At 45.1% G+C, this 14,060-nt stretch overlaps 1 protein-coding gene across 1 annotated transcript; it reads left to right on the top strand.

The window, feature by feature from the left end:
- The first annotated feature begins 1,037 nt into the window (after positions 1-1,037).
- prpf8 (pre-mRNA processing factor 8) lies at positions 1,038-14,019 on the top strand. Its single transcript, XM_053873345.1, has 43 exons — positions 1,038-1,206; positions 1,737-1,855; positions 1,936-2,104; positions 2,186-2,350; positions 2,446-2,664; positions 2,740-2,952; positions 3,114-3,239; positions 3,320-3,425; positions 3,755-3,945; positions 4,078-4,197; positions 4,443-4,632; positions 4,752-4,871; positions 5,023-5,157; positions 5,274-5,403; positions 5,483-5,679; positions 5,793-5,999; positions 6,295-6,458; positions 6,532-6,658; positions 6,757-6,949; positions 7,080-7,267; positions 7,385-7,623; positions 7,700-7,846; positions 7,934-8,144; positions 8,236-8,352; positions 8,426-8,673; positions 8,748-8,927; positions 9,011-9,146; positions 9,252-9,421; positions 9,564-9,693; positions 9,770-9,916; positions 9,993-10,153; positions 10,230-10,421; positions 10,688-10,925; positions 11,041-11,169; positions 11,339-11,452; positions 11,546-11,719; positions 11,830-12,023; positions 12,102-12,341; positions 12,424-12,565; positions 12,661-12,801; positions 12,881-13,020; positions 13,107-13,309; positions 13,511-14,019. The coding sequence occupies exons 2-43, from the start codon at positions 1,747-1,749 to the stop codon at positions 13,663-13,665; spliced, it is 7,017 nt and encodes a 2,338-aa protein (XP_053729320.1). The 5' UTR covers positions 1,038-1,206; positions 1,737-1,746; the 3' UTR covers positions 13,666-14,019.
- The last annotated feature ends 41 nt before the right edge of the window (positions 14,020-14,060 follow it).

The raw sequence follows: 14,060 nt of genomic DNA, 5'->3' as shown, positions 1-14,060 counted from the left end.
AACTGAGCCAAAATACCTGCTTAAGATATTGATCTATTGTTTTGAATCAGGTAGTGTTCTGCTTTCAGTGTTGTCTCTACTGTACTTTTCACTGTTCTGTCACACTGACTCCAAACTTGACATTGTGTTCAACCAGTGTGGGAAACACTTTCTCTGCTGTTCTCCTCAAATATTGCCTGTTACTCCTTAAAGTTCTACCATCAGGTGTTTGAATGAGAAAGTATCTCGGCTGTTCGTTGATGCAGGACCACAACTGGCTGTCAGAGGTCATTCTTCCGTACTCCAATGTTGTCACCAGCCTAGTTCTCAATGTGTCTTTGTGAATGTAGATCTTCTGCGTTGGTTGCCTTCCCTCCAGCTCACTACAAATTTCCCCAGTTCCCTCTGGTGTTGGTCAATGTCCTCTCAGCCTTCTTCCCATCAGTAGCTGTGTAGGAGACACCTTCTAAAGGCGTGTTACGATATTCCAGCAATGGCCTGTAGAGGTCTCCCTGATCAGCATGTTCTTGAGCCTGTGTACTGTTCTTTCTGCCAGAACATTTGACTGACCATATCCGAGGCTGGATGAAGAACATTTTTAAACGCCAACAAATCGAAACAATTCGATTTTTTGCGATGGGTGATCATCCACCAGCTCCACAAAATGTCTGAATAACTATTGCATCTGACCGGATTTCACGACCTGGAAGATATGTTTTGAGTATTTCGCTCACAACAACCGCAAAGTGTCACATTAGTTCGGTAATACCGGCAAACGGTTTTCAGTGGGGTCAGTTATAAAATGAAAACATCGTATTTCTGTAGCATAAATAACATACAAGGCAGCTGCACAAGTGCAACTCCACAGTGCCTCCTTGAGGTTGCATCCGGTACTAACACGATTAATTATAACATTATAATGCAGTGTGCAAGATTATGGTTTAGAATATAGCGTTATTAGGTATTGCATACTGACTGAAGCAGAGTATCGGGTTTAAATAGGAGTGCATTTTTATTTTGAAACGCGTAAAGGAAGTAGCAAAGGAACCCGGAAACACTATTATCCGGGTCTTTCATTGCGAACGTACCTTGTGGTCTGTGTCGTACGGCGTGCGTTGCGTATTGCTGTGTGAAGTTCTACAGTCAAAGGCGATGGTTTATAGGTGTACTGTGTCGAGATACACATTCTTATATTGAGTGAGTCTTAAAGGGAGCCAAGAAAGCACGGTGAGTTGTTGAGTTTAGTGTGGCTTAACTTGAAACAGACCGCAGTATTCTGGTTAGCAGCTAAAGCTAACTCCGACTCGGTCGGCCATAATCGGCGCCCTTTTTGCGTTCACTGCCGACTAGAATTCAGTTTTCATACAAGCGTTTTGTTCTGTAATCTTCATTATGACCGCCAATATAACCTTTTTTGTGCAAACAATTTTGACTGTATAGTGAGTTGTCTGAAGTTGTTTCACTTTGTTCGCCGTGTTGCTATGCTAATGTTAGCCGCCATGTCGACGGCATTCATGAACGCACACGCAGTTATTTGTTTGTTTTCTGATTGGATGTGCACAATTGGCACGTATGAAAATGTAATTTGCTTAAAATGTAGGGGGTGTTTTTAATAAAGAACTGCGCGGTACGCTTTATTTATGGACGTGTGTTTACTTTTTGGAATGAATGAAGGCCCAACGATGTCCATCTACACGGATGGACATCAGCAACTCTTCATGGCACATTTCCCTCATATACTTCGATCTCTCTTTCAGTTGAGGTGCGATGGCTGCCCCATTCCCATTCAGGGTTCCCCCTCCAGGGTTACCTCCGGGTGTACAGCCGCCCACACCAATCCCGGACTTTATGTCGGAGGAAAAACTTCAAGAAAAAGGTTTATTCACCTGTTTTCTGTGTATTGTGTTACACTGTGCCTTCGTGTTTACCTCACCGTTTCGTTGTGTTTTCCTACAGCAAGAAAATGGCAGCAGCTGCAAGCGAAACGCTATTCAGAGAAACGAAAGTTTGGCTTTGTGGATGCCCAGAAAGAAGATATGCCACCTGAGCATGTTCGTAAAATTATTCGAGACCATGGCGACATGACCAACAGAAAATTCCGTCATGACAAAAGAGTGTACTTGGGGTAATTATTAAGTAATCTATAATCTAACATATATATATGTAATTGCTTTTGTCCTAATGAAGGTTATTTTTATGAAACTAGGGCCCTCAAATACATGCCTCATGCAGTTTTGAAACTGCTGGAGAACATGCCTATGCCCTGGGAACAGATCCGAGATGTACCAGTCTTATACCACATCACTGGAGCTATTTCTTTTGTCAATGAAATCCCATGGGTCATTGAACCAGTGTACATTGCTCAGTGGGGGTAAGACCATTTTATACATATATCAGCCATGTTGGTTTGCCATATTTCTATTCAACAGTATTGTTTATCTTAACCTTTTCTCTATATCGTTGTAGCACAATGTGGATCATGATGCGACGAGAGAAACGTGACAGAAAACACTTCAAAAGGATGCGATTTCCACCTTTTGATGATGAAGAGCCGCCACTGGACTATGCTGACAACATCCTTGATGTGGAACCACTTGAAGCAATTCAAATGGAACTGGATCCTGATGAGGATGGTTCAGTTGTAGAGTGGCTGTATGAGCATCAACCGCTCAAAGAAACTGCAAAGTAAATGGTCTTGCTTTAAAAAAAATCATGTTTTAGACATCAAGTATAACTCACCCAGCCTTTTTTTTTTTAAAGGTTTGTCAATGGCACGACCTACCGTCGCTGGCAATTTACTTTGCCCATGATGTCCACACTGTACCGTCTTGCTAACCAGCTGTTGACTGACCTGGTGGATTTCAACTACTTTTATCTCTTCGACCTCAAAGCCTTCTTCACTTCCAAGGCTTTAAACATGGCCATCCCCGGTGGACCCAAGTTTGAGCCCCTGGTTCGAGACATCAATCTCCAGTAAGATTGTTATCATGTACAGTCTTAGAAGACAAATTCTACATGCTTTCTTGAGTTTCTAGTGCAGCGTTGTTTCTTTGTGCTTTATGTGGATTGTAATTGAGAATGTTTCAGGGAACTATTTTATGTGGTGCTGAGACTCACTGGTAATTATTCTGTAGGGATGAAGACTGGAATGAATTCAATGACATCAACAAAATCATCATCAGACAGCCTATCAGGACAGAGTACAAAATCGCCTTCCCATACCTTTACAACAACTTGCCACACCATGTCCACTTGACTTGGTAAGTAACTTACGATAATGTGTAAATATTATCGTAATTAACAGCCATAAAGTCTAAACAAAAAAAACTTTTATATGCAGGTACCACACACCAAATGTCGTGTTCATCAAGACGGAAGATCCCGATCTTCCAGCTTTCTACTTCGACCCACTGATCAATCCAATTTCACACAGACATTCCGTCAAGGTGAGTGTTGCTTATCATGCTTCTAAGTTCCTAACTGGCCATCATTATCAGTAGATTAACTGACAAATATGAAACCTCCTTCGAAGGCGCACTTCCAGAAATCTGCCTGTTTGTGCGTAAGATTTGGAGGGAAATCAAAATGAATGACGGTCTGTGTTTATCACTGGCTGCACCTGTGGTCGGTGTGCCATCATTCAGATATTGTCTATCATTGGTTTTCTTAAACCCTCAGGTCAAGTACACTAACTGTCAAGTCATGGAAATGGTTGAATTTATTAATTGTTGTTTTTGTGACATACTTTCTGCTCATTTGTCTGAACTAAATTTAGAGTCAGGAGCCCCTGCCAGATGATGATGAAGAGTTCGAGCTGCCCGAGTACGTGGAGCCCTTCCTGAAAGAGACCCCACTCTACACAGACAACACAGCCAATGGCATTGCTTTGCTCTGGGCACCACGGCCATTCAATCTCCGTTCAGGTCGCACCCGAAGAGCCATCGACATTCCACTGATCAAGAACTGGTGAGCAAACCTGAAGTAATAATGAAAGAAGAGTTCACATTACAAACAAGTGCAAGTAGTTGTGCAGTATGGGACTAATAAAGACCACCTAATCTAATATAATATAATGGACGGAATATTTTTTTTCTCCAGGTACCGTGAGCACTGTCCTGCTGGACAACCCGTGAAAGTGCGGGTTTCCTACCAGAAGCTTCTGAAGTATTATGTCCTTAACGCCCTCAAACACAGACCACCCAAGGCCCAGAAGAAGAGGTTAATCTTTTTCTTTTGTGTTTTTGTGCTTTTCTGTTATGTAGAAACTATGTGCCTTTCCATCCTAAATGGTTGGTCTCAATATAGGATTGTGACGTGATCGAGTAATATGTGTTAACTAAAATTATTCTATTGAGGTTCATTTTAGAAAACAGTTCTAAATGTACTATTTTGGGTATGTTAAGTTATTCTAAATCCTCAGTAACATCTTGTCTAACTTCAAGTTTTGAATTCATGTCTGCCAGGTACTTGTTCCGTTCCTTCAAGGCTACAAAGTTCTTCCAGTCCACCAAACTTGACTGGGTGGAAGTGGGTCTTCAGGTGTGCCGACAGGGCTACAACATGCTTAATCTGCTGATCCACCGAAAAAATCTGAACTACCTGCATCTTGATTACAACTTCAACTTGAAACCTGTCAAGACTCTGACCACAAAGGTAAAACTAAAAACATATATACTACGTCTACTGCATAGAAGGCACCAACCAAGGATTTCTTATTAGTGCTGCTGAGAGATGACGAATATAATTCCTGTGCTTTTCTTTTTCCTCCACAGGAGCGTAAAAAGTCCAGATTCGGCAATGCTTTCCATCTCTGCAGAGAGGTGCTGCGTCTCAGCAAGCTGGTGGTGGACAGCCATGTCCAGTACAGACTTGGAAACGTTGACGCTTTTCAGGTAAACTTGGCATTTAGTTAGTTGTTTGACTTGGGTCTATATACATTACCCTACCAAACCAAAACTGCAGGCTAAGAACCAAGGTACAGACTTGAGACTGAGAATTCATACATCAATTCACTGTTGCCTCTTTGAACTCTTTCTTTTGTAGCTGGCTGATGGTCTGCAGTACATCTTCGCTCATGTGGGTCAACTCACAGGAATGTACCGTTACAAGTACAAGTTGATGAGGCAGATTCGAATGTGCAAAGATCTGAAACATCTCATCTACTACCGCTTCAATACGGTGAGCCTGGATTTTCTGCTGTTGATTGTTTTTCTTTTTTTTTTCGTTTGTGTCCTATACCTGTCCAAATCCCAACTAACATTGTGCTTATTTATTTTTGATTTTGCTTGTTTAAGGGCCCTGTGGGAAAAGGACCAGGTTGTGGTTTCTGGGCACCTGGCTGGAGAGTCTGGCTGTTCTTCATGAGGGGCATCACCCCTCTGTTGGAGAGATGGCTTGGAAATCTGCTTGCCAGGCAGTTTGAGGGTGAGCCCTTTTTTTCACATAAAGCTGAATTCTGCCATGGCCGAGGTTTTTTAATAGAAATTATTCATGATGTCAACAGGGCGTCATTCAAAGGGTGTGGCCAAAACTGTCACCAAGCAGCGTGTGGAGTCTCACTTTGATCTGGAGTTGCGTGCTGCTGTGATGCACGACATCCTGGACATGATGCCAGAGGGCATCAAGCAGAACAAGGCCAGGACCATTCTGCAGCATCTCAGTGAGTCATGGAGGTGCTGGAAGGCCAACATCCCCTGGAAGGTGAGGGTCACTCACTTACCTTTTAAGAACAGTGGTTAGAACACACAAGTTTAGAAGCACATCAATAACAATGTTAATGATGGGTTACTCCATTTTGTCCCCCTTTATTTTAGGTGCCTGGCTTGCCAACACCGATTGAGAACATGATCCTGCGCTATGTCAAGGCCAAAGCTGACTGGTGGACCAACACAGCGCACTACAACCGTGAGCGAATTCGCCGCGGAGCAACTGTTGACAAAACAGTGTGCAAAAAGAACCTGGGACGACTGACCCGTCTGTACCTCAAGGCTGAACAGGAGAGACAGCACAACTACCTGAAGGTATTAATGACACAATGTAACATGTCGGTAATGAGTAGATCAATTTAGTGGCTTACGTTTTCTTATCCACAAACCCTCTTACAAAGGCGCACTTGCATTGGTTTGCTTGTCTGTGCGTAACAACTGGAGGAACATCAAAGTGAATGGTGGAGTTTTTATTTTGACTGCAATTGCAGGTGTAACTCCACTTTTCAGACAGATAATTATTGTCTGGTCATTTTTGTTGTTTTACGTTTACATTTCACCTTCTGCTCCAGGTCTTTACAATTTAATTTCAATGATGTTCTACCTGCAGGACGGTCCCTACATCACAGCTGAAGAGGCAGTGGCCATTTACACCACCACTGTTCACTGGCTGGAGAGCCGTCGATTTTCACCCATTCCCTTCCCTCCGCTGTCGTACAAACACGACACCAAACTGCTCATCCTGGCCCTGGAGAGACTCAAGGAGGCCTACAGGTGATTTTAGGCTTTTTGCACCAAGGTTAAGGCTATGTAATTTAATCTAACTGACCGTTGTGTGATCCTGCAGCGTGAAGTCTCGACTGAACCAGTCCCAGAGAGAGGAGTTGGGTCTGATTGAGCAGGCTTATGACAATCCTCACGAGGCTTTGTCAAGGATCAAGCGTCACTTGCTCACTCAGAGAGCTTTCAAGGAGGTCAGAAACCAAGAGTTTTCATGCTCTTGCTGTATAGTAAATCCTTAATCAAGGTATGTTTTGGACGCTGAAATACAAACTTGTTTGTCCTTGTGCAGGTCGGCATTGAGTTCATGGACTTGTACAGCCATCTGGTTCCTGTGTACGACGTCGAGCCATTGGAAAAGATCACCGATGCCTATCTTGACCAGTATCTGTGGTATGAAGCAGACAAGAGACGTCTCTTCCCACCGTGGATCAAACCAGCAGACACTGAACCTCCTCCACTGCTGGTCTACAAGTGGTGCCAAGGTCGGAACAAATTAGCAGCATTGTCATGTCATGTCATTTTCTTCAGTGAAAAGCAGATATTGTCACTTTTACTTTAGAATATCTAAGGCCGATAATGGGATGAAAGCCATCTAATTCTGTGTCTTCTCAGGCATCAACAACTTGCAGGATGTGTGGGAAACTGCGGAGGGAGAATGCAATGTGATGCTTGAATCTCGCTATGAAAAGATGTACGAGAAGATCGATCTGACGCTGCTCAACAGACTCCTGCGTCTCATCGTGGATCACAACATTGCTGATTACATGACTGCAAAGAACAACGTGGTCATCAACTACAAAGTATGCAATTCTTTTCTTTAGTATAATAATTCAATTGATGAATAGTGGTTGTGTTTGCATCACCATTATATTTTGTATTTGTTTAAAATTGTAGCGTCTCGTCTCTGTGTTCTACAGGACATGAACCACACCAACTCATACGGCATCATCCGAGGACTCCAGTTTGCCTCTTTCATCGTGCAGTATTACGGTCTTGTGATGGACCTTCTGGTGCTTGGACTGCACCGAGCCAGTGAGATGGCTGGTCCCCCACAAATGCCCAATGACTTCCTCAGTTTCCAAGACACTGCCACAGAGAGTGCCCACCCCATTCGACTTTATTGTCGATACATTGACCGCATCCACATCTTCTTCAGGTGAGTGTGTTGTAAATGTCTTAAAGGCTGTATTTCCCTGGCTTGGTAACATTTTTAAAATGCCTTCTTTCACTAGGTTCTCTGCCGATGAGGCCAGAGATCTGATCCAGAGGTACCTCACTGAACATCCTGATCCCAACAATGAGAACATTGTTGGCTACAACAACAAAAAGTGCTGGCCTCGTGATGCCCGCATGAGATTGATGAAGCATGATGTCAACCTGTGAGTTCTCTTAGTATTCAGTTGTTAAAATGCTTTTGGATTAAGTTGCTGACTTTTTTTCTTGTTTGCCTTGTCTTTTCAACACAGTGGTCGTGCAGTGTTTTGGGACATCAAGAACCGTCTGCCCAGGTCTGTGACAACAGTCCAGTGGGAGAACAGTTTTGTGTCAGTCTACAGCAAAGACAATCCCAACCTGCTGTTTAACATGTGTGGCTTCGAGTGCCGCATCTTGCCCAAATGTCGCACCAGCTACGAGGAGTTCACTCACAAGGACGGCGTCTGGAATCTTCAAAACGAGGTGTGAATTCTATGAACAAGTTGCTCTAAACTGGATTACTGCCCTGACATTGTAGTTCTGAACTCAAAATGGTGCTATTTTTCATGCGCAGGTCACCAAAGAGAGGACAGCGCAGTGCTTCCTGCGCGTGGACGATGAGTCTATGCAGCGCTTCCACAACAGAGTCCGTCAAATCCTGATGGCTTCAGGTTCCACCACCTTCACCAAGGTCAGTTCAGACGATTGAAAGTGCACATGAATGGAGGTAAAAAGTCTTGGCTCATGATTGACTTTCACTCTAGATTGTGAACAAATGGAACACGGCTCTGATTGGCCTGATGACATACTTCCGAGAGGCTGTGGTGAACACCCAAGAGCTCCTGGACCTGCTTGTCAAGTGTGAGAACAAGATCCAGACTCGTATCAAGATCGGCCTGAACTCCAAAATGCCTAGCCGTTTTCCACCAGTGGTGTTTTACACCCCCAAAGAGCTTGGTGGCCTCGGTATGCTGTCCATGGGCCATGTGTTGATCCCACAGTCTGATTTGAGGTAAGGTTTCGATGCAAGATCTTGACTTTGATCAGGGGCTAACTTGATCATAACCTCTTCATTGTCCTCTCCAGGTGGTCCAAACAAACAGATGTGGGCATCACTCACTTCAGGTCTGGAATGAGTCACGAGGAGGATCAGCTCATTCCTAACTTGTATCGTTACATTCAGCCGTGGGAGAGTGAGTTTATCGACTCTCAGAGAGTCTGGGCTGAATATGCCCTCAAGAGGCAGGAGGCCATCGCCCAGAACAGGTGGGTGCTCCACTGACAAACATTTGAAAGATACGCACATTTAAAGGTAACAGAACTGGACCTTATGCTTTCTATTCTTGCAGGCGTCTCACCCTGGAGGATTTGGAGGATTCCTGGGACAGAGGAATCCCACGTATCAACACTCTCTTCCAGAAAGACAGACACACACTGGCCTATGACAAGGGCTGGAGAGTCAGAACAGATTTCAAACAGTACCAGGTAATGGAAATAACAATGACCTTGTTCTCCGAAATTGTATTTTTGGTAACAAAGGTTATACAGTCAAGCCAATTTTAATCTATTTTTGTGTTTGCTTAAATGCAGGTTCTCAAGCAGAATCCGTTCTGGTGGACCCACCAGAGACACGATGGCAAACTGTGGAACTTGAACAACTACCGCACAGACATGATCCAAGCTCTGGGAGGAGTCGAAGGCATTCTGGAGCACACTCTGTTCAAAGGCACTTACTTCCCCACATGGGAGGGTCTTTTCTGGTGAGTTTGAGACACAGAAATGAGACACACATTTCATAAGATTCGGATCATTCCAAGTCTCCTGTATGGTTGGATCCTTGTTCTATTGCCTTTGGGCAATTGTCTGTCAAATTTAAATGACAGTTATCGTTTGGGTTTTCAGGGAGAAGGCCAGTGGGTTTGAGGAGTCGATGAAGTGGAAGAAGCTGACGAATGCTCAGAGGTCTGGTCTCAACCAAATTCCCAACCGTCGTTTTACACTCTGGTGGTCTCCCACCATCAACAGAGCCAATGTACGTGCATCTCTAAAGTACATTTACTCAACATCCTTTAAGACTTTTGTCTCACCAAACCTCCTCTTGTCTGCAGGTGTATGTGGGTTTCCAGGTGCAACTTGACCTCACTGGAATTTTCATGCATGGCAAAATCCCCACTCTCAAGATCTCACTCATCCAGATCTTCAGGGCCCACTTGTGGCAGAAGATCCACGAGAGCATTGTGATGGATCTCTGCCAGGTAGTTTTTTTTTCTGTTTCTTGAGCTTTCAGAATCATGGTATATTGCATGTGAATAAATGTCTTCTTTTCTGCAGGTCTTTGATCAAGAACTCGATGCTCTTGAAATTGAGACGGTCCAGAAGGAAACCATCCATCCCAGAAAGTCGTACAAGATGAACTCGTCCTGCGCCGACATCCTCCTCTTTGCATCCTACAAGTGGAATGTCTCCCGTCCGTCTTTACTTGCCGACTCAAAGTATGACTTCAAGCTACTGAGATTTCTTTCTGCACAGATGAAGCATTTAACGTCTTGAGTGCTTCTCCTCCAACAGGGATGTGATGGACAGCACCACCACACAAAAGTACTGGATCGACATTCAGCTACGTTGGGGAGACTACGACTCGCATGACATTGAGCGTTATGCCAGAGCGAAGTTCCTGGACTATACGACTGACAACATGAGTATCTACCCGTCACCCACAGGTGTGCTCATTGCCATCGACCTGGCCTACAATCTTCACAGGTCAGTTACCACCTTACGATGATACTTTCCCTTCTGTTTCCCTATGATCCTGCACTGTTTAAATGCAGTTTATATAATTGGTATAACCATGGGGTTTGTGGTTTAAAATACCTAACATTTTTGTGACTATTGTTGTAGATGTTTCTATAACGGATACATTGAAATTGCACCTTCTTAATAAGCTCTTTCACATTGATGCAAAGGTTTCTTTCTCTGTCTTATTAAAGTAATTTTGCAATGTGTTTTTAATTCCCCTCCTGTTGCAGTGCTTATGGCAACTGGTTCCCTGGCAGCAAGCCTCTGATCCAGCAGGCGATGGCTAAGATCATGAAGGCCAACCCAGCCTTGTATGTGTTGAGGGAGCGCATCCGCAAGGGTCTGCAGCTGTACTCTTCTGAGCCCACCGAGCCCTACCTGTCCTCCCAGAACTACGGTGAACTCTTTTCCAACCAGATCATCTGGTTCGTAGATGACACCAACGTCTACAGAGTCACCATCCACAAAGTGAGAACTGGCCCACGGCCTTCGCGACCTCTGCATCACGACTGCATCAACTCGAGTGTAGTTATTTTACTCCCGTCTCTTTAATTCAGTCTGCTTTTGTGTCTCCCTCCATCAGACCTTTGAGGGTAACTTGACAACAAAGCCCATCAACGGAGCCATCTTCATCTTCAACCCCAGGACTGGTCAGCTTTTCCTCAAGATCATTCACACGTCTGTGTGGGCGGGGCAGAAACGTCTGGGACAGGTGTGGCTCTACTCTCTTGAAATTACCCGTGTTTGTTCATCGTTGTCATTTATTTCACACGTTATTCATTTGTTGAACTGTGCTTGTTCACACATTATCTCCTGAACAACTGTGTGTAAAGTATTGTGAGCAGAGGGAGTCATATGACCTCATTGTTTCTGCCCTGCAGCTGGCCAAGTGGAAGACGGCTGAGGAAGTTGCTGCCTTGATTCGCTCCCTGCCAGTGGAAGAGCAGCCGAAGCAGATCATTGTGACCAGGAAAGGAATGTTGGACCCCCTGGAGGTATGGTTTTCTCGGTGCCTCCTTGGCTAGAAAATGGTTGAATTTGCCTGTAATTGAATGTTATGTCTCATTCATCCCTCTCCGTTTTCCCAGGTCCACTTGCTTGACTTCCCCAACATTGTGATCAAGGGCTCGGAGTTGCAGTTGCCCTTCCAGGCTTGTCTGAAGGTGGAGAAGTTTGGAGACCTGATCCTGAAGGCCACAGAGCCTCAGATGGTGCTTTTCAACTTGTATGATGACTGGCTCAAGACCATTTCCTCTTACACTGTGAGTGTAGCTTCATGACTCTGTTGTGTTCAATGCCTGTTTCTGTCTTTTGAGTTGAAGAAATGTCGCCGTCGCCCATGTCAACATGCCTCTGCTCTGTCCATGTTCAGGCCTTCTCTCGACTCATCCTCATCCTCAGAGCACTGCATGTCAACAATGATCGAGCTAAAGTCATCCTGAAGCCTGACAAGACCACCATCACCGAGCCTCACCACATTTGGCCCACTCTCACTGACGAGGAGTGGATCAAGGTGGAAGTGCAGCTCAAAGACCTTATTTTGGCCGACTACGGCAAAAAGAACAAGTATGTCTTTTGCTCGTGGTATTTGTTGAGTTGATTGAACTTGGAATCCGACCAATGGAATGACTCGTCTTTGTCCAGCGTGAACGTGGCCTCGCTGACGCAGTCGGAAATCCGTGACATCATCCTGGGAATGGAGATCTCTGCTCCCTCGCAACAGCGACAGCAGATTGCTGAAATCGAGAAGCAGACCAAAGAGCAGTCGCAGCTCACCGCCACCCAGACTCGAACCGTCAACAAACACGGGGACGAGATCATCACGTCCACCACCTCCAACTACGAGACGCAGACCTTCTCCTCCAAGACAGAGTGGAGAGTCAGGTGTGTGCATGCGAAGCTTGCTGCCAGTGGACTGTTTTCACGTGGCTTTAGATTGAAACTTGCACGTGTGCTTCCTCTTCAGGGCCATATCTGCTGCCAACCTGCATCTCAGAACAAACCACATTTATGTGTCGTCTGATGACATCAAAGAAACTGGCTACACCTACATCCTGCCCAAGAACGTCCTCAAGAAGTTCATCTGCATTTCTGATCTGCGAGCTCAGGTACTTGAGAGTCTTGTTCTTCCCGTTTTTCTCCGGCCTTTATGATCATGTTTCCTGGCTGAAAGATGCGAAGTGACATATCAATGCCGTGACAGATTGCTGGGTACCTGTATGGCACCAGTCCACCAGACAACCCACAGGTGAAGGAGATCCGGTGCATCGTGATGGTTCCACAGTGGGGGACCCACCAAACTGTGCATCTTCCCAACCAGCTGCCTGGACATGAATACCTGAAGGTACCAGCCACCAACTTCATGTGCAACACACACTTGAATTCATCTGAGCACTCCTAAGCCTTTGCTCTCAATCTCGCAGGAAATGGAGCCCCTGGGGTGGATCCACACTCAGCCCAATGAGTCGCCTCAGCTGTCGCCTCAGGATGTCACCACCCACGCCAAGATCATGGCAGACAACCCATCATGGGATGGAGAGAAGACCATCATCATCACCTGCAGGTGAGTGTTCCCCCCACAACTCCATGGCATTTCTATATGGATGACGCCCAGGGGTTAACATGCTGTTGCTGCTGCTGCTTTTACAGCTTCACTCCGGGCTCATGCACACTCACCGCCTACAAGCTGACGCCCAGCGGGTACGAATGGGGTCGACAGAACACGGACAAGGGCAACAACCCCAAAGGCTACCTGCCGTCCCACTACGAGAGGGTCCAGATGCTGCTGTCCGACCGCTTCCTGGGATTTTTCATGGTCCCTGGACAGGTCTCCTGGAACTACAACTTCATGGGTCAGTCATGTTTGATTTCCCTGGGGTTTTTTTTTTACCGCCTTTGGTTCATTTGTGTGTTTATGGGGCTGCACTTGATTTGTGACTAAAACATTGATCTTTCCATTCACCCGGTCGATTGTATTGGTTTTTACTGTGGTGGTCAGTTACATTGGAGTCACTCCAGACCATGACATTTCTGTCTCCTTTTTCTCACTGTAGGTGTTCGACATGACCCCAACATGAAGTACGACCTGCAGCTGGCAAACCCCAAGGAGTTCTACCACGAAGTCCACAGACCGTCGCACTTCCTCAACTTTGCCTCTCTGCAGGAGGGTGAGATCTACAACGCTGACCGGGAGGACATGTTTGGCTGAGCTGAAGTCCAGCGCTTGTAATATTTCTAGTAACTTGTTTAGACATTTTTATGTGAAGGCAATGGAACTGTTTTAGCCTCCGTTTGTTTTGTTTTTTTTCTACAGCTGTTTGGCAGTGCCCCCCTTTTCCGATAGCCTGTGTGATAATGCAGTTTGTGATTGTCGGGTCACAGCGGATTGCTGTCTGTATTTAATCAGAACCTGTCCCCTCGTCCATAACAGACCCCCTTATTTTCCTTTTTTTTGGAATAGAAATTGACAAATTTAAATGCTGTACTACATTCAAATAATGTGGTAACAAGATCTGTAACTTGGTGGCCTGTCTTTAAATAAAGAGCATCCATTTTGTACAAATTGTTTTTCAGAGCCTTTAAAATCTTGACTCGTTTCTGAAA

The sequence above is a fragment of the Synchiropus splendidus genome, chromosome 8, assembly GCF_027744825.2.
Source record: "Synchiropus splendidus isolate RoL2022-P1 chromosome 8, RoL_Sspl_1.0, whole genome shotgun sequence".
Lineage (NCBI taxonomy): Eukaryota > Metazoa > Chordata > Actinopteri > Syngnathiformes > Callionymidae > Synchiropus > Synchiropus splendidus.
Note: the sequence above shows the minus strand (reverse complement) of the source record. Positions and strands in the feature narration are given on the sequence as shown.

What these genes read in the sequence shown, in the direction of transcription:
- prpf8 (XM_053873345.1), top strand. Translation starts at nt 1,747, where the DNA reads ATGGCTGCCCCATTCCCATTCAGGGTTCCCCCTCCAGGGTTACCTCCG. An exon ending in AGGCCAACATCCCCTGGAAG is followed by an intron (nt 5,680 to 5,792) that starts GTGAGGGTCACT and finishes CCTTTATTTTAG; the next exon opens with GTGCCTGGCTTGCCAACACC. An exon ending in GGCAGAAACGTCTGGGACAG is followed by an intron (nt 11,170 to 11,338) that starts GTGTGGCTCTAC and finishes TCTGCCCTGCAG; the next exon opens with CTGGCCAAGTGGAAGACGGC.